Source organism: Orcinus orca, chromosome 1, assembly GCF_937001465.1.
Source record: "Orcinus orca chromosome 1, mOrcOrc1.1, whole genome shotgun sequence".
Taxonomy (NCBI): domain Eukaryota; kingdom Metazoa; phylum Chordata; class Mammalia; order Artiodactyla; family Delphinidae; genus Orcinus; species Orcinus orca.
This window is the reverse complement of record NC_064559.1, coordinates 42,447,191-42,468,196: the sequence shown is the minus strand read 5'-3', so window position 1 is coordinate 42,468,196 and position 21,006 is coordinate 42,447,191. Positions and strand designations below refer to the sequence as shown.

The 21,006-nt window shown below is 37.7% G+C and overlaps 1 protein-coding gene across 9 annotated transcripts in view; it reads right to left on the bottom strand.

Moving 5' to 3' along the window:
• The window catches only part of RPS6KC1 (ribosomal protein S6 kinase C1), a 221,036-nt gene that overhangs the window by 5,133 nt on the left and 194,897 nt on the right, over positions 1 to 21,006 (bottom strand). For 8 of the 9 annotated variants that reach the window (XM_004275247.3, XM_033438041.1, XM_033438040.2 and 5 more), the window contains 2 exons: positions 12,509 to 12,591; positions 11,324 to 11,419 (listed from right to left, as the gene is read on the bottom strand). In XM_004275247.3, coding sequence (XP_004275295.1) covers positions 11,324 to 11,419; positions 12,509 to 12,591 — 179 coding nt within the window. Of the gene's footprint in view, positions 1 to 11,323; positions 11,420 to 11,897; positions 11,944 to 12,508; positions 12,592 to 21,006 lie in introns of those variants that run through there. The other variant, XM_033438038.2, reaches the window with a different exon arrangement.

Genomic DNA, 21,006 nt, shown 5'->3' with positions numbered 1-21,006 from the left:
AAATGAATTCTCTGTCTTGGTAATTTCTTAATTTCATTTTCATTTTTGAAAGATAATTTTGCTGGATATAGAAATCTTGGCTGACAGTTACTTCCTTTCAACACTTTAAATATGTCATTCCACTGTCTTCTGTCTTCCTTTTTTTTTTTTAACATCTTTATTGGAGTATAATTGCTTTACAATGGTGTGTTAGTTTCTGCTTTATAACAAAGTAAATCAGTTATACATATACAAATGTTCCCATATCTCTTCCCTTTTACGTCTCCCTCCCTCCCACCCTCCCTATCCCACCCATCTACGTGGTCACAAACCACCGAGCTGTTCTCCCTGTGCTATGTGGCTGCTTCCCACTAGCTATCTATTTTACGTTTGGTAGTATATATATGTCCATGCCACTCTCTCACTTTGTCACAGCTTACCCTTCCCCCTCCCCATATCCTCAAGTCCATTCTTTAATAGGTCTGTGTCTTTATTCCTATCTTACCCCTAGGAGCTTCATGACCTTTTTTTTTTTTTCCTTAGATTCCATATATATGTGTTAGCATACGGTATTTGTCTTTCTCTTTCTGACTTACTTCACTCTGTATGACAGACTCTAGGTCCATCCACCTCACTACAAATAACTCAATTTCATTTCTTTTTATGGCTGAGTAATATTCCATTGTATACATGTGCCACGTCTTCTTTATCCCTTCATCTGTTGATGGACACTTAGGTTGCTTCTATGTCCTGTCTATTGTAAATAGAGCTGCAGTGAACATTTTGGTACATGACTCTTTTTGAATTATGGATTTCTCAGCATATATGCCCAATAGTGGGATTGCTGGGTCATATGGTAATTCTACTTTTAGTTTTCAAGGAACCTCCATACTGTTCTCCACAGTGGCTGTATCAATTTACATTCCCACCAACAGTGCAAGAGGGTTCCCTTTCCTCCGCACCCTCTCCAGGATTTATTGTTTGTAGATTTTTTGATGATGGCCATTCTGACCGTTGTGAGATGATATCTCATTGTAGTTTTGATTTGCATTTCTCTAATGATTAATGATGTTGAGCATTTTTTCATGTGTTTGTTGGCAATCTGTATATCTTCTTTGGAGAAATGTCTGTTTAGGTCTTCTGCCCATTTTTGGATTGGGCTGTTTGTTTTTTTGTTATTGAGCTGCTTGTAAATTTTGGAGATTAATCCTTTGTCAGTTTCTTCATGTGCAAATATTTTCTCCCATTCTGAGGGTTGTCTTTTGGTCTTGTTTATGGTTTCCTTTGCTGTGCAAAAGCTTTGAAGTTTCATTAGGTCTCATTTGTTTATTTTTGTTTTTATTTCCATTTCTCTAGGAGGTGGGTCAAAAAGGATCCTGCTGTGATTTATGTCATAGAGTGTTCCGCCTATGTTTTCCTCTAAGAGTTTGACAGTGTCTGGCCTTACATTTAGGTCTTTAATCCATTTTGAGTTTATTCTTGTGTATGGTGTTAGGGAGTGTTCTAATTTCATACTTTTCCATGTAGCTGTCCAGTTTTCCCAGCACCACTTATTGAAGAGGCTGTCTTTTCTCCACTGTATATTCTTCCCTCCTTTATCAAAGATAAGGTGACCATATGTGCATGGGTTTACCTCTGGGCTTTCTATCCTGTTCCATTGATCTATATTTCTGTTTTTGTGCCAGTACCATACTGTCTTGATTACTGTAGCTTTGTAGTATAGTCTGAAGGCCAGGAGCCTGATTCCTCCAGCTCCATTTTTCATTCTCAAGATTGCTTTGGCTATTCAGGGTCTTTTGTGTTTCCATACAAATTGTGAAATTTTTTGTTCTAGTTCTGTGAAAAATGGCAGTGGTAGTTTGAAATGGATTGCACTGAATCTGTAGATTGCTTTGGGTAGTAGAGTCATTTTCACAATGTTGATTCTTCCAATCCAAGAACAAGGTATATCTCTATATCTCTATTTCTGCAGTGTCAGTTGTTACTTCTCCTTTTTCATTTCTAATTCTATTGATTTGAGTCTTCTTCCTTTTTTTCTTGATGAGTCTGGCTAATGGTTTATCAATTTTGTTTATCTTCTCAAAGAACAGCTTTTAGTTTTATTGATCTTTGCTATCATTTCCTTCATTTCTTTTTCATTTATTTCTGATCTGATCTTGATGACTTCTTTCTTTCTGCTAACTTTGGGGGTTTTTTGTTCTTCTTTCTCTAACTGCTTTAGGTGCAAGGTTAGGTTGTTTATTCGAGATGTTTCCTGTTTCTTAAGGTAGGATTGTATTGCTATAAACTTCCCTCTTAGAACTGCTTTTGCTGCATCCCATAGGTTCTGGGTCATCGTGTTTTCATTGTCATTTGTTTCTAGGTATTTTTTGATTTCCTCTTTGATTTCTTCAGTGATCTCTTGGTTATTAAGTAGTGTATTGTTTAGCCTCCATGTGTTTGTATTTTTTACAGATCTTTTCCTGTAATTGATATCTAGCCTCATAGCATTGTGGTCAGAAAAGATACATGATATGATTTCAATTTTCTTAAATTTACCAAGGCTTGACTTGTGATCCAAGATATCTATGCTGGAGAATGTTCCATGAGCACTTGAGAAAAATGTGTATTCTGTTGTTTTTGGATGGAATGTCCTATAAATATCAGTAAGTCCATCTTGTTTAATGTATCATTTAAAGCTTGTGTTCCCTTATTTATTTTCATTTTGGATGATGAGTCCATTGGTGAAGGTGGGGTGTTAAAGTCCCCTTCTATGATTGTGTTACTGTCGATTTCCCCTGTTACGGTTGTTAGTATTTGCCTTATGTATTGAGGTGCTCCTATGTTGGGTGCATAAATATTTACAACTGTTATATCTTCTTCTTGGATCAATCCCTTGATCATTATGTAGTGTCCTTCTTTGTCTCTTGTAATAGTCTTTATTTTAAAGTCTAGTTTGTCTGATATGAGAACTGCTACTCCAGCTTTCTCTTCATTTCCATTTGCATGGAATAACTTTTTCTATCCCCTCACTTTCAGTTTGTATGTGTCCCTAGGTCTCAAGTGGGTCTCTTGTAGACAGCATATACACGAGTCTTGTTTTGTATCTATTCAGCCAGTCTGTGTCTTTTGGTGGAAGCATTTAATCCATTTACATTTAAGGTAATTATCGATATGTATGTTCCTATTCCCATTTTCTTAATTATCTTGGGTTTGTTATTGTAGGTCTTTTCCTTCTCTTGTGTTTCTTGCCTAGAGAAGTTCCTTTAGCATTTGTTGTAAAGCTGGTTTGGTGGTGCTGAACTCTCTCAGCTTTTGCTTGTCTGTAAAGGTTTTAATTTCTCCATCAAATCTGAATGAGATCCTTGCTGGGAAGAGTAATGTTCGTTGTAGGTTTTTCTCCTTCATCACTTTAAACATGTCCTGCCACTCCCTTCTGGCTTGCAGTTTCTACTGAAAGATCAGCTGTTAACCTTATGGGGATTCCCTTGTGCGTTATTTGCTGTTTTCCCTTCCTGCATTTAATATGCTTTCTTTGTATTTAATTTTTGATAGTTTGATTAATATGTGTCTTGGCATGTTTCTCCTTGGCTTTATCCTGTATGGGACTCTCTGTGCTTCCTGGACTTGATTAACTATTTCCTTTCCCATATTAGGGTAGTTTTCAACTATAATCTCTTCAACTATTTTCTCAGTCCCTTTCTTTTTCTCTTCTTCTTCTGGGACCCCTATAATTCAAATGTTGGTGCGTTTAATGTTGTCTCAGAGGTCTCTGAGACTGTCCTCAGTTCTTTTCATTCTTTTATCTTTATTCTGCTCTGCAGTAGTTATTTCCACTATTTTATCTTCCAGGTCACTTATCCATTCTTCTGCCTCAGTTATTCTGCTACTGATCCCTTCTAGAGTATTTTTAATTTCATTTATTGTGTTGTTCATCATTGCTTGTTTCCTCTTTAGTTCTTCTATGTCCTTGTTAAATGTGTCTTGCATTTTCTCTATTCTATTTCCAAGATTTTGGGTCATCTTTACTATCATTATTCTGAATTCTTTTTCAGGTAGACTGCCTATTTCCTCTTCATTTTTTAGGTCCGGTGGGTTTTTACCTTGCTCCTTCATCTGCTGTGTGTTCTCTCTTTTCATTTTGCTTATCTTACTGTGTTTGGGGTCTCCTTTTCACAAGCTGCAGGTTCGTAGTTCCCGTTGTTTTTGGTGTCTATCCCCAGTGGCTAAGGTTGGTTCAGTGGGTTGTGTAGGCTTCCTGGTGGAGGGGACTAGTGTCTGTGTTCTGGTGGGTAAGGCTGGATCTTGTCTTTCTCATGGGCAGGTCCACGTCTGGTGATGTGTTTTGGGGTGTCTGTGGCCTTATTATGATTTTATGCAGCCTGTCTGCTAATGGATGGGGCTGTGTTCCTGTCTTCGTAGTTGTTTGGCATAGGGTGTCCAGCACTGTAGCTTGCTGGTCGTTGACTGAAGCTAGGTCTTGGTGTTGAGGTGGAGATCTCTGGGAAATTTTCACCGTTTGATATTACGTGGAGCTGGGAGGTCTCTTGTGGACCAGTGTCCTGAAGTTTCCTGTCCCACCTCAGAGGCACAGCACTGACTCCTGGCTGGAGCACCAAGAGCCTTTCATCCACAGAGCTTGGAAGAAAAGAAAGAAGAAAGAAAAGAAAGAAAAGAAAGAAAAGAAAGGAAAGAAAGAAAGGAAGGAAGGAAGGAAGGAAGAAAGGAAGGAAGGAAGGAAGGAAAGAAGAAAGAAAGAAAGAAAGGATAAAATCAAATCAAATAAAGATAAAATAAAGTTATTAAAATAAAAATAATTATTATGAAAAAAATTTTTTAAAGAAAAAAGAACAGACGGACAGAATCCTAGGACAAATGGTGAAAGCAAAGCTATACACACAAAATCTCACACAGAAGCATACACATACACACTCACAAAAACAGGAAAAGGGGAAAAAATAATATATCTTGCTCCCAAAGTCCACCTCCTCAATTTGGGATGATTTGTTGTCTATTCAGGATTCCACAGATGCAGGGTACATCAAGTTGATTGTGGGCCTTTCATCCTCTGCTTCTGAGGCTGCTGGGAGAGATTTCCCTTTCTCTTCTTTGTTCGCACAGCTCCTGGGGTTCGGATTTGGATTTGGCCCCGCCTCTGCGTGTAGGTCGCCTGAGGGCGTCTGTTCTTTGCTCAGACAGGACAGGGTTAAAGGAGCAGCTGATTCAGGGGCTCTGGCTCACTCGGGCCAAGGAGGGACGGGTATGGATGCGGGGCGAGCCTGCGGCAGCAGAGGCCAGCATAACATTGCACCAGACTGAGGCACGCCGTGCATTTTCCCAGGGAAGTTGTCCCTGGATCACGGGACCCTGGCAGTGGCGGGCTGCACAGGTTCCCGGGAGGGGAGGTGTGGAGAGTGACCTGTGAGCGCACACAGGCTTCATGGTGGCGGCAGTAGCAGCCTTAGCATCCCAGGTCTGTCTCTGGGGTCCGCGTTGATAGCCACGGCTCGCGCCTGCCTCTGGAGCTCCTTTAAGCAGCGCTCTTAATCCCCTCTCCTCTCGCACCAGGAAACAAAGAGGGAAGAAAAACTCTCCGGCCTCTCCGGCAGCTTCAGACTTTTTTCCGGACTCCATCCCGGCCAGCTGTGGTGCACTAGCCCCCTTCAGGCTGTGTTCACGCAGCCAACCCTAGTCCTCTCCCTGGGCTCTGACCTCCGAAGCCCAAGCCTCAGCTCCCAGCTCCGCCCACCCCGGCGGGTGAGCAGACAAGCCTCTCGGGCTGGTGAGTGCTGGTGGCACCGATTCTCTGTGCGGGAATCTCGCCGCTCTGCCCTCCGCACCCCTGTTGATGCACTCTCCTCCGTGGCTCCGAAGCTTCCCCGCTCTGCCACCCGCAGTCTCCGCCAGCAAAGGGCCTTCCTAGTGTGTGGAAACCTTTCCTCCTTCACGGCTCCCTCCCAGAGGTGCAGGTCCCATCCCTATTCTTTTGTCTCTGTTTTTTCTTTTTTCTTTTGCCCTACCCAGGTACGTGGGGAGTTTCTTGCCTTTTGGGAGGTCTGAGGTCTTATGCCAGCGTTCAGTAGGTGTTCTATAGGAGCAGTTCCATGTGTAGATGTACTTCTGATGTATTTGTGGGGAGGAAGGTGATCTCCGCGTCTTACTCTTCCGCCATCTTCTCCTACCTCTCTTCCATTGTTTTTGATGAGAAGCCAGACATCACAATGTTCCCTTGGATACAATGAGTTGTTTTTCTTTGGCTCCTTTTCCTCTTTGTTTTTGTCTTTCAACAACTGGACTACAATATCTCTATGTGGATCTCTTTGTATTCGTCCACATAAGGTCCACTAAGCTTCTTGGATGCATCTCAATGTTCTTCATCAAATTTAGGATTTTCAGCCATTGTTTCTTAAACATTTTTTGCCGCCCCTTTCCCTATGTCCTCTTTTTGGAACTCCCATTATATGTATATTGGTATACTTAATATCATTTTACAGGTCTCTTTATCCCTGTTCATTTTTCTTCAAATTTTTAAATCTGTTTTTCAGATTGGATAATTTACTATCATGTTGAGATGCTCCAGTGAATTTTTTTTCCCCTACTTACTTCTTCACTTCAATTATTGTACTTTTCAACTTGAGAATTTCTATTTGGTTCTTTTTTTCCTTTTAATATAATTTCTATCTCCTTATTGAGAATCTCTATTTGTTGATTCATTATTGTTTTATTTTCCTTTAATTCTTTATACATGATTTCCTTTAATTCTTTGAACATATTTATAATAACTGCTTTGAAGTCTTCATTAAACCCCAAATTCTGGGGACAATCAGAGTAATTTCTATTGACTGTTTTTTTCCCTGCCTATGGATCATACTATCTTGTTTCTGTGGATATCTTACAATATTTTGCTGAAAATGAGACATTTTAGATAATATATTTTAGTGACTCTGGAGTCTTATTTTTTTCTCAAGAAGGCTGTTATCAATTGCTGTTGGTTGGTTTATTCTTTGATAACTTGTTCAGCTAGATCTGTAAATCTGCTTCCCCCACCCCACTGTAACAAGCAGAAGTTGATATCTTTTCTCATTGTTTTTTCTTTTTTAAGAAAAAAGTTTTAAGTTTTCCTTTCTTAAGCTTGGTTTCCTAAGGGTCACCACTGTGTCTGCATAGCTTAGTGGTCAACCAGTGACTGAAAAGGGGATGCATTCAAATACCTTAGCTACTAAAGCTTCCATCCTATGCCAGTGGGCAGGAGAACACATTCAAAATTTAGGCCACTTTCAAGTCTGTCCTTGTTTTTACTTTCCACTGAGATCTTTCCCTGCACATGCATACAGCCTCAGTGCTGGTCTTCATGGCCTACCTCAACCTGGGAGAACCTTCACACCTGGCCAAGCAGGGAAGAGAGAATGCAAGTAGCCCCAGGCAAGAATGCCACAGAGTCCCACAATTCTTTCCCAAAGTTCAGCTATTTTCAAGCATAAGTACTTTCCAGATTGTTGCATCCCTCTGATCAATTTCCAGAGCACAAAGATGGTTATTTTTGCCAATTCTGCCCAACTTTATAATTTCTTTTTTTTAAAGAGAATTTTCCAACTTTCTCATATGGCTATAGCCATTCAAATTTGAGAATATTCCTATAGCATACAATTTTTTCCACAGAATTTAGTCAACTGCAACTGAAATATGTGGATGATTACATTAATGGTTCTATACCTATAGGAAATCCCACTACTCAAATCAAACCTAAACTTTTATTTCTCCTTTTTCCTTTATTTCTATATTTCTATTATTCACTAATAATTAATCATTTATATAAAAGCATCAGTTGATTTCCTATTACGTGCCAATCCACTACTTTTTAGACCTTTTCAACCTGTATCACCAGCAGTTGTGTCACTCTCATGTTAGCAGCCCTATACTATAATTCAACTATATGCTTCATCAAATTATAAATTACTACATGTCGTGAGCTTTCAATGCTGCCCTATCAACCATAATAATACAAAACATTTATGTGACGCTTACTGTGTGCCAGGCATTATTCTAATTGCTTAACACAGGTTAATTCACTGAACTCACAACAACTCTATGAATAGTTACTATAAATATCTCTGTTTTATAGATGAGAAAACAGAGACTCAGAGAAATTAAATAACTTGTTTAAGATCATATAGGTAGTAGGTAACAAGGAGATGATCTGAATTCAGGTACTCAGTCTCCAGAATCCCTGTTGTTAATCACAACATTGCACTGCTTTAAGAGTGCGTGATCTGCAAATGCCAAGAATCTATTACTTCACTTTGCTATCACCAAATCCACAAGGGGAGTGAAGCATATACTTCAAAAGACTGTACTCACAGTCTTTTCACTTGAAATTACTGTATCTAGCATTCAAAATGACTACTTTTTATTAAAGTGAACTGCTCAAAGAATTTTTATATTAGAAGTTGCTAAACTGTCTTAAGAGAAAAGCTGCTATTATAAAACAAACAGCATAAGCATATCCTAAACGTATCAAATCCATTTTCAAAATCAGACAAGTCATGTCCACTGATTGAAATGTGGAAGGCATTAAACATCTGAATATAAATCTAAAATATCAAACATTAGTAAGAATTAACTATAACTATAGCATGTTTTTTAATATTTCAGGAAACATATAAACACGTAAGTTCTTCCTTTCTTGTTAAAATTGGCTTTCCTGCCCCCATTCTTTCCAAAACATGACCTCATTATGAAATTCCAATAAAAGTTCATATTTTGACTTTTACTAAAGTCAATTTACCTTAGTTCATGGACTCTTCTATAATTTTGCAAGTGTAAATCTACAGGTAAAAGTATAATTGTTTACCCATGACTGTCTTACTTATTCTGCCATTTTAAATACTCTCCCAGGCCTTCTGACAGATCACACAAAGATTCTATTGCTAAAAGAATGTGTCAGCCAGTGGCAAAACCAAGACAGTCACTGCCAACCTCCTTTCTCCTAAAGAATAGGCAATAAAGCTGAGCACTGGAGGCACAGAAATTTGTTTTGAAGGTCTTTTTCCTCATATAATATCTTTCAACTGACAAAGCAATTGTGTCATAAAGAACTAAAAGTACACTGGGAAGTACAAACATCCATGCTGAGGATCTGTAAATATCTTTTTTTAAAACCGCATTTAAAATGTAACTATGTTTACTTTAGCACAATTCACTTGGACTGAGATGACTAAACCATGGGTACAGGGAATTATGAAATCTAGGAAGAAAGCAAGGAGCTGAAAAGACCAAAGGGGAAAATCTCCTCAAAGTGGAATAATTCTTTCCACATAAATCATTTTGTGATTTTTTTAAAGTAACCTTTATGAACCATGAGGTAGTGGAAGAGGAAAGTCAAAATGACAAATTGCTAATCATGCCAAGAGACCCCTTTTCCCTTTCCTGATGATGTTTCCTCAACATGAGTGGTAGTTTCCTTAGGCAGGCCAATGACAGAATGCTGCTTTAACTATATAAGCTATACATATCTGTATTTGGGAACTTAACATATCTTAAGCTCAGACCCCTTTACAACATAAATTCTGATAGACAGGAGTAACAGACCTTTATTAATTAATGTGGGGAATTCTATTCTCAATATTATATAATAATGACTACTTCTTTAAGAAAGAGAAACAAAAAATAGCAGTTGCTAGCCTTCCTTAAATTAATAGCCAAAAAAATACTTTGAATTTACCTTGCTGTGCCACAACAAAGGATATGAAATCAAATGAGGAGCTGTCCTTTTTGCCCATTAGAATGAAATGTTTTATGTATCTTTGCACTACCTCTTAATCCTTTTACAAAGTGCTCAGGGTACTCTCATCTCACTATTTCCAACCTGATTATGTTTCTTTAGATTTTACAGAGTCTGGGCAAATTAATCTTCCTGAAGCACGACTCTGATCCTTTCACTCTTGTGCACAAAAACTCCAAATCTCAATTTTTTACTGAATTAAATACTATCATTCTCCCCTGGTGTTCATGATAAGAGAGCCCCAACTTCTCTTTCCATTCTCATCTACTTACTATTACTCATCCCTATATTCATCCTTGTACTCTAGATAAACCAAACTTTTGATTTCCCAAATTGAGTCTTTCTGACTCCTTCCTTGCCTTTGTTCAAGCTTTTCATTCCACCCAGTTATTCTCCCACATCCAAGCTTGCAAGCCAAAATTCTGGCTAAGCCTCCGCAAAAATAACACTCACTACACGAAAACTTTCCTAATACCACCACTGCATCAATTATTACCTCTTTATCCTGATTCGCCAAAGTATTTTTTTAAACCTCTCTGATAGCCTTTATTAAATCCATCTGTGATATAATTATTTGTGAATCTCAAGTTTGTAGCTTATGACACTATGCCATACATATATTTGTTGAATGGAACAAAAATCACTGCTCAAGAGAATACTAGGTAATACTCTTCTTAATATTTTCTCCCCTCCCCTTTTCTCTTTCTTTTTTTTTTACAAATTTTGTTTTCCCTGATTTAAAAAATAATTCATGTTTCATTAAACAAAAATTTTAGTTCTTCATCTTTTTCAAATAACTTTTCCCTTGATATTTTCCCAAAAGCATAGGAGATCACAGTCCTGACAATTCTTGCTGATTTGCTGTGAGCCTATCACACCTCAATGCTAACAACCCTCAGTGTACTCATCAAAACTTGCTCTTCAAAACCAGGTGAGCATTTTACACATGGCGAATCAATTTAAGGAGCTCACTAGAGTTCCAAGCCTACCTCTGGGATACTGAACTTTAATTATCAATAGTCTCTTTCTTCAAAGCCACCAGAAATACACCAACTGACACCAATATTCAAGTTTCATGAATGGATCTACAAGTGATCTAACTTGGCAAGATTTTCTACCACTTCTCTCCTAAGTAGCCCATTCCTACGTTTATAAATATAGCCATTCGCCATATACTATCTCGAGACTAGCTCTAAGGAATAAACTCTTTAAAAAGTTTAAAAAAAAAAAAGAAAAGAAAAGAACATAGCCATTCACATATGGTTACAAAATGTAATAGAGCAGCTCCAGACCAGCTGAAAGCAATACTTACATCTCACACCTACACAGACATATGGAATTGACTAAACATTAGCCTGGATTTAAAATAAATAAATAAATAATACCAACAAGCTTTACCTATTCTCTCTGACATCACCAATACTCAGATAATAGTAGAAGCCTAAAGATATACAGTACTAGTTCTGAATTTGTAATTAGTAAAGGGTCCTCCTTGTCTGAAACTAATTTCTTTAAGGTTTTGGAGCTGTGGGCTCTGCTAATTTGCATGGTTGATATACTTGGCCAATACGTCAATTAAATTACCTGTTGAATGAGTGAGCGAGCCTCTTCAGAGACACATTCTGGCATGTTCAAAGTAGTGTGAGTATTTATTCCTGCTGGATGGCACTCAACCAGAGTCTGAAACAATCAATCAGGTACACTTCTTATCCCAAACAATATCATATTCTGTTCCGTCACAGGGTTTATGGACAGCAAATACAGAAAGCTCAACAACCACCTTAACTGAAGGTGCAGTAATCACCACAGTACCCTCTAAGCAGTTTAGGACAAGGGCTATGAGCCCACAGAACTCTAACTGAAATACAGGCAGTCATCAAAATCGCATCATAAGCTTAGGCCACTCACCCTTTTCCCTTATAAAGAGAGTGGCTCATAATAGAAAAACTTCCATTATACCCAAAAACTAAAATGGGACTTGATATCTCAAATTTTTTAGTGTTCTTAAAAACCTTCAAAGTTGAAAAGTTGTTAATAATAATGCTTTATATATGTATAGCACTTTATGGTTTAAATGTATGTACAGGTGACTTGTGTATTCCACAACCATGTTAGGCGCTCAGTATTAACTCCATATTTAAGGTAGATGACTACTTACAAAAGTATGACTGTTCATTTCCTCTGTTTTCATCCCAGGAGGCAATCTGCACAATACTCAATTAAAATCTATTAACTCTTAACCTCAAATATCTTACTTAAAAGTTATTGATCAGAGAGAGTATAAATTCTCTCTGATCAATAACTCTCCGTTAAGCCAGAACGGACAGGAAAAATTACAGTATTGAGAAAAAAGATAATATTACCTTTAATATCTACATGAGTTTTCTAAAATGAGAATTCCCTCCTGGTTTCAGACAGGTATTTAAAACATACAGAGAATTTAAATCCTTACATGAACCTTACAGATTTAACTCTGTTGAAACTGACTCATAGAAAAAGAAGAGAAAGAGTGTGTAGTCTTATATCTCGCTATGGACTAACAGTGTGACATAACAGAATTTTACCATCAATTTATTCAATGTAATAGAATTCAACTTTTTAAAAAATCTGGAATCTTGATAAACATGCATTTTTCTACCCTCCCCCCTTTTTGGTATCAAGGTTTTCTTAGTCCCTGACCTAAAAACTAAAGGCAAAGGCTAAATATTCTCAATTTGAAATCAAGATAGCATCTGGATAAACTTAATAAACCTCCAGGTCACTGCTTACCTTGCCAGTGAGAAGCTCAAAGAGGACAGCACCCAAACTCCACCAGTCACAGGCTTCAGTTTCTTCCGTGATTGCTCCAACCTCTAAACACACCAAAAAAGGTTGATATTAACATTCCAAAGGTCAATTAAGCTCTCAAAATTAACATGTATTAGCAAGGTGACCTTTTTAATGCTGAGAGAGCACATACTAAATACTACTGGGTTTTCAAAATTCCTGAAAGTTACTTATCCTTTTGGTCACCTACTGTGGTTGCATTTTTTTATGCAGTCATATATTAAACTGAGACATTTGTTCTTTACTTGATAGAGGGACACCTTCAAGATGCTATACTTAAAAGTTACATGAATCTACTAGATGAACATTTTGATTAATTTTTCAAATTTGAGAATGTACAGCCAACCCTATCTCAGGGGTCATTTTTTGTTTTAGAAATAAAGACTCTAGGTTTCAGAAGGAACTTCAAAAATTATCTAAACCATTAATTATCCTTTGAGTTACAGACTAGAAAGCAGAGAAGTGAAATGCCTTGTCCAATGTCATATAGTAAATCAGAAGCAGAACTAGGACTTAGTTTATAGTTTGATCCCTCTCCTAAGTAATCAATTGTTTTCAACTAAAGAAGGAGGATGTGAAATGCAAATTTACCCATTTTATTATTCAGAAGTACAGACAGATATGGTGTTTTAAGCCACAACTGAAACTACTGGCTAAGATGAGGGCTTCTAGAATATCTCCAAATTACAGTTTTATCTGTGTTATCCCTATCTCTCAGCACAAGTTCCTGAAATGTAATACGAGTTTTCAGGTGTCATCCTTCAGTTTTCTTCACAAATCAGCAATAACTCCTCATTTCACCATTTTTGAGGCTTTTAGCTCTTAAGTCATGTTTGATGTCTTCTTGTCCTTTCCTAATGACATTCAATTAGTCACTAAGCCTGAATATATCTGCCCTTTCAATTTCCATTAAACTGACAAAACACACTTACTATTTGTCTGCAGATAGCCCAAAACTCACAACAGTCATGTTGAAAAGGTTTTAAGTAGTTAGGTTGGAACTTGGACAATAATAAGTGGAAGTGGTGCTCAGGCACCCCAGCCTTTTAACCAATACTTAGTGAATCTACTGTGTTGGAGAACCAAAAAAACTCATAACACAGCTCGAGCTTTAAGTCTTGAAGCAAAGGTCATATGGATAAGAAAAAGAAAAAAAGAGCCATTTCTATGCAAAATACTGAAATTACTCCACTTCAGCAACCTCCTTCCTTATCTCTGCACCTACTGTATTCTGGGCTTCACAAGGCCTATGTACAACTATACCCTTCACACCAGCTCCTACCCATCTTTCCTCCCCTTATTGTGCTACATGCCAAATCACAACCTCCATTCTCTAACTTAGCTGCTCTCAGCTAGGTGGTAAAAAGAAAACATAGATATTTAATTGACTCATATTATTGTGTGAATGACCAAAAGGCTTCCTCTGAGAGCCATCTGCATTCATAAAATAGCAGCTTGCTTGAAAAACTGAGAACTGTCTTACAATCTAACAATAGAGGTTTAATTATACATGTTTTGACACATGAATTCAATGAAATATTACTACATAAGCATTTTAAATGATGTATTCACACAAGGTTTAGGTATATAACTAAATGTCTGGATATATTAAATTTTAAAAAAACAAGCTATAAAACAATAGAATCTTAATTTTAAAAATACATATATTTTTAAAAGACTGGTGGGAAAATGTAACAAAATGTTTTAGTGCTTTGTCTCTGGGATGGTGAGATTTTTATTTTCATTCTTATACTTATTAACCTACACGAATATCTAAGTGGTACAATTTTAAATGTATAGCAAGATGGCATGAAAACATTCAGGCTTGTTGGAGCAGGAAAGATGAAGCTATATAGGCCAGTCCTCCCTAAGAGTCTGTTTGCCTATAGTTTCCTCTACAACTTTACACTTGATCTTAGCCAAAAGGCCAAGAAGCAATGCTCTAAAACTTTAATCTATCGTATATTAGAGACAGCAGTGGACTAGGAATCAGAAGTCCTGGGTTAAGAGCCTTGAGGAATTCACTTGATCTCATCCATAACATGAGGGTGAGATCTGAGGACCTCTAGGTTAAATTTAGCTCTATAATCTACGATTCTGATACTTAAGGATTCCCTAAAACAGTGATTTTCTTGAAGGACAGTTCCTTGGGGGCTCTCATTCAAAGTACTTATGTTACCCCTCCCAGATTCAAATACACTGCCCCCACCCCCATTCCCAAGCTCCCCATAGAGAGCCACCATCACCTTTGGAAGTGTGCTCCAGAAACTTTAAAAAGGATGTGTGTTCTTAGAAACTTCAGAAAAGGAGAAGAAATTTACCATAGCCCTGTCATCAAATATAACCTTTTGCACATTTCCTTCCAGTCTAAGGCAGGCAATGGATTACATCACTTCCCTGTTCAAAATTCTGAAATGGCTTCTCACTGAACATTAAATAACATTCAAATGTCTTGCTTAACCAGGCATGTATATATATTCAGGCCTCTATAATGAGGTCTCAACCTATCAAGATTCATTCAAACACGTATAAGCAGTACAAACTAGGTCCCCTGCTAGGCACTATTCCTCCACAGAACACTATGTACTCACCACATTGCTAAATAATGTGAAACTAAAATCAGTTTTCAGAGTTAATGGCTTTATTTTTAAATATCTTGCTCAAAAATTTAAGTTATGTCATTTTCTTTAATCATAAAGCAAGCAGTATATACTCCTTAGTTTTAGAAAGGTGTTACATGTTCACAACTCAAGACCCCAAATTATTGATCAGCCATCTGTTTTGCATATGCAACCTCCAAGTCTCACTTTCCGTGTCTGAAGGTTGCTAGTAGGCACATATTGTAATAATGATAGTTGCAACAACAAAACAGTAGCTAACATCCGTTGACTGTTTACCATATGTAAGGAACTGTGTTTAACATTGTACATGAATTATTTAAAATTTCCAAGCATCCTTACGGAGAACTTACTTGGGCAGAATGACTTTGGAGGAGAAAGAATACTATATTTGTGTGTTCAGGGAAAAGAGGAATGCCTGACCCAGTCAGCTCAGAGAAAGCTGTGAAGATCAGATGGTTTTATAGGGTCTAAGAACATGCCCTGAGGAGCTGTAGACTAGAACCACACTCCAAGTCTCTGCTCACAAAGGTTTGCTGTCAGAATTGAGCAAAGGGTTATTGTGGTAAATCTATGCAATGTAATCAGTGACTAATATAATTTATAAAGGGAGTTTTCAAATTCCCCTAAAGGTGCGCTGGGTGTGAAATGTGTCAGAAAGAGGAGAGGGGAGGGGAGGGGAGGGGAGGGGAGGGGAGGGGAGGGGAGGGGAGGAGAGGGAGAGGGAGAGGGAGAGGGAGAGGGGGAAAGAGAGAGAGGGAGAGAGGGAGAGAGGGAGGGAGGGAGGGAGGGAGGGAGGGAGAGAGAGAGAGAGAGAGAGAGAGAGAGAGAGAGTGTGTGTGTGTGTGTGTGCATGTGCGCGCACGCATGCGGTGGGGGGAGGGGGGTCTCTGATGCTACCATAAGCACAGTGCACCCTCCTGAGCATCAAAGATTTTTGTATGTGTGGGAGGTGGTAGGATGTTGTTTTATTATTAAAAGAAACACAGACCCATTATGGAACAGAATGTAAACCTTGCATGGATCTGCAAGATAAAAAGACTTCAAAGAAACTTCAGGATCATATTATTAGTCTCAGAGGTCCCCATTTCATATCACCTCTACAGTCAGAAGTACTTGGGCAGAAAAGTTTGAGAGTCACTTCAGGAGACAGACAAGGTGTTATTCCTTTATTGGTTTCTGTGACATTGTTCAACTAAGGAGTCTAAGAACTAGGTTCACTGGTTTTTATGCTGCTTTGAAATCCCTCACAATTTTCTGCCAGAGTCCTTAACAGGTAGATAATGACCAACATACTGCTTCAAATGTGGATGCTACAGTGTCTGACAAGCACCAGTCTGAACGTCAGGCAACAAAGACAGTAGCAAGAGACCCAAGCAGGCCCTGGAGTTAATTTAATTCCCATTTTCAGTCGGCTCGCTTTCTGGTCCAGGATGCGGGATGCCCCATGTGGCACCTGATATAACTGCTGGTGACACCCTAGCACCATCAACCTTAGTCTACTTCATTCACTCCCCATTTCTTTTCCCATCTTTCCTCGATCTTCCCCTCTTCTTTCTTCCACTGACAGCCTGCTTCTTTTCCCCTCACCTTATTCTCTTTTTCCTCCCCACTCTTGGCTGTCATTGGTTAAGCTTTCTAATGGCACTTGGGCCTAAAGAAATTACTGATCCCATCTAAGAAAAACTGCTTCTGAAAGTCTGAAGACAACTAGGCTGAATGTCATCTTTAATCTGACTGGGCTAATAAAGAAGGATAGCAACTCTGAAAAGTTAATTTTTTTCTCATGGAAATCTGGAAAAAAGACACTGAACAAGTTTTAAATCCATCCCCTTAACAGTGCAGCTTGAACCACTTCAAAATGACTTTATATTAAGCATTCATTAATTAATGTGAAACTGACATCATGACCAACTGTCCTTGATTTTAATAGATGACTCTGAACTACAACAAAGAGTTCTATATTTAGATAAGATACAAGGAAGAACTTCCTAACGGCTCAGGAAACTTAAATATTAGAACAACTGGAAGAAGATACTTATATAATTTCTTCTTTAGGGTTTTAAAACAGAATTTCACTTTCTTTTTTTTTTTTTTTTTTGCGGTACGCGGGCCTCTCACTGTTGTGGCCTCTCTCTCCCGTTGCAGAGCACAGGCTCCGGACACGCAGGCTCAGTGGCCATGGCTCATGGGCCTAGCCGCTCTGCGGTATGTGGGATGTTCCTGGACCGGGGCACAAACCCGTGTCCCCTGCATCAGCAGGCTGACTCTCAACCACTGTGCCACCAGGGAAGCCCTCACTTTCTTTTAATAATCAGAATGAAAGATTTTGATTGTCTTTTCAACATCCCTTATAGATCAATAATTCTTAGATTAAAATTTTAAAGATATACCTTGAAATTGCATTGCCAAAAAGAAGACTGAGGTTGTGTGGCTGTCAAAACCAATACTCTAAAACTGCTTTACTTGCAAAATCTATATAAAATTTTAAGCATAAACCAAGAGTACTGATTCATATATAAAACTACATGATAGCTACTACAAACACCAGGTGAACAGTCAGGTATGTTGTGTCAAAAGCAGAGAATATAAAGAAATATCAAATAAATTTGTGAGAGTTCTTTTAAAGTATAACATAGTAAAGTTGAGAAATCCCTTTAAACTCCCTACCTTGAATTTTTTAAATCTCTGGTGGGAAAAAAAGCAGAAAAAAATTTTAAAGGATAAATTCTGCACTGCTTTATCAATTTTCAAAATATTTTCACTATAAAACCCAATGTATTCAGTTCCCATGCATGCCCCTTCCCCTGACACTACATTCTATATTTGCAGTTTCCAGGGTGGTAAAGCAGTCGTATCCTTACTCTCCACAAGGACAGCAGGGCTATAAGCATTCAGCAAAGGGATCAGGGGGGAAAATAAACTATTCCCTAAGAAAACAAACAAATCCTCAGATTATTCCCACAAAAACTCAAAAAGAGACAGTGATATCAAAGAATCCTGAATTTTTGTCTTTGAGTCAAAGAAATGTATTAACAGGGCTCTAGTTCTGCTACTGTTTGAGCCTGGCTGGGTATTTTAGCTTCTCTGAAAATGAGGACAGCCAGACCTCTAGCATTCTTTCTACCTGTAATTTTACAATCCTGAAAGTGTTTTCAAAAGCACTCATGAGCCTTTCTCCTAACTTCTTCTCCCTCCATTAACCTAAGATGCCCGAAGAGTGGGATTATGCTAAAATGAGCCAGCATTCCACATTCGTCCTTCTTCTCCTTTCTACACACAGCCACCCTTCCTTTCCCTAAGAGACCTGGTGGGAAGCAAAATGAATCAGTGTCACTAAATCTAACCGTTACCATCTTTTAATGTAACGGAGACACAAAATCAGCTCCAGATTAGATTTCAACTCGTCCAAAATTTTTGGAGGACATCAAATATGTGAGAATAGTTTAGTAAAATTCTAGAAATCCCACTTTAGCACTATCAATCCTCATACTCTAACACAATATAGAATTTTATGGATTCATACTAATGATTCAAACTATCATAATTCACAAGTGAATAAACAAGTTTAAATAAAATAATAAAGATACCACAACGTAAAAATGTGCCTTGCCTACCTTTGTTTTACTCATGTTTAACACCTCATAGAACACTCTTCAACAAGCCAGGACATCTCTCAGAAAAATGCTGCTGCCTTAGTAACCCATATTGTCAAAGGGCTTGCTAAAACATAGACTAAGAGAGTTTTATAGTCCTATGATAGAGTTTACTAAGTCTCCCTCTTACAGCCAAAAATAATACTGTTAATCTGACCCCAAAACTGTACTATAATAAGCCTTGCTCCTGAAAAGTAAAAGAGCAAAAAAACAGAAAGCCTGGACTCAGGAAACCGTAAAATGTCTCTATCTGTATAAGAAGTGAAGGGAAAGAAGCAAAGTATACACTCTTAGACTTGAGAAAGTCTGAAAGACACTGGAGAGACCATTCGGTCCCAGAATTACTGAGATCATGACATATACTATCTACTGGCCCAGGCCCTGCCTTTTAGGGCTATATAGTTTAAGCCACATGGATGTGTCAAAGACATGACTCAGAAATAACTGTAGATAATACTAAAACTATGATGGAAATTGTACAGAGAATTTTAAAAGCTGGAAAATGCATCTCAAACTCAAGCTTTATATATGAACACCAACCTTCCTATAAAGCTTTATAAAGATGAATCACCCAGCTCGGTGCTTTGTGACCACCTAGAGGGATGGGATAGGAAGGGTGGGAGAGAGATGCAAGAGGGAGGAGATATGGGATATATGTATATGAACGGCTGACTCACTTTGTTATAAAGCAGAAACACACCACTGTAAAAAATTATACTCCAATAATGATGTTAAAATAAAAAATAAAAACAAAGAAAAAAAAAAGATGAATCACCTTGCATTTTAAGTAACTGTGAATTCCCAAATTCAGAATTTACTTTTCTTTAACAGACATTACTGTTATGGTGCTTGATAAATAAGTGAATATGATATTCTACATTTAGCTCTTTGATGGATTTGTTAAGGCACATTTTCAGACTGGTGACATCACTTGATTCTCCACTAAGGGAGACCCACACAGGTCATCACATCCTTCTTCTTACCTCTACTGATCACAACAAATAGCTACCCATCCCCATTCCAAAAATCTTTAGAGACAATTCCATGACCTCCCTCTGGCAGTTATGTTCTACTGTTGCTGTCTTCCTTTCAGGATATGATAGGAAATACAGTAAATTCAGAGTTTTCTTAGAAGAGAATTTCACATATAGAGAATTTCTATTTTAATTTAGAGCAAGTATTTAAATATTTCTCCCAAACTCTTTTCCTTAACTACACTTCTTTAAATAAATAGAATCTTAACTGCCTCATTTCTCTTCACTTTCAAAGTTATAGTAACTGTGGAACTGTTATTAAGAGGTCATATAAAACTCAGTGGAAAAGCAACAATTGTTGCAAATCATGTGTTTATATAATGGTCAAATTAAACCAACATTTAGATGTTGAAAGAAATAGTTACATAAACGATAGAGCACTTTATCCAAATATCAGAATGATGGAACAATTTTAAAGCCACAAACCTACAGAATACATTAAAATGAGAGTCAACAGTAAGTATACTTTCGGAGGGGGGCAATATAGTTTCTAAATGCACAGGGCTTTTTTTCCAAAACAATATTTTAAATTTTGACGTTAAATACCTGATCTTAAGGATTCCAACTCTCTCTTTTTGGAAAAAGAAAAAAAGTAAGAAAAATACATTAGCTTTTAGAATAAAAGAGAGCTCTTTGGTGAATAAGACAATATAAAAATTAAGCCACATTCTTATAAACCTTAAAATTAAGCACCACATACACTTTTATAGTATCAAAAAAATCTGTGGTGTCTAAATTTTCCATAAATTCTGTGAGTGTTCAGTAAGATTTAAAACACTATTACAATTAGTTTGTTAACTTTCTTCCAAGGGAGTCAAGACTTCATTAATGGCCTTAGATCGTTTTTTTTTTAAAGTGTTTTTTTTAAAAAATCTGATCTATCATTAGTGACATACTTGGACCAAGGGTAAAAGAACATCTTTCTTCTGCAATGAGCATTCCATGTTAGCTAGAGCATGCAAACATTAGTCCTGTGTTCCTACACAGTCTTTCCCTGCAGCATCTGTTGCTAATTGAAAGGGACTAGAATTACAAAATCCTAGTCAATTTCTCTCACCAGCTCTTGCTGTGTATAAAGATTTTCTATGCAGGGGCTGAGCATTAGTCTTCCACTACAGCTGATGACTAAAGAG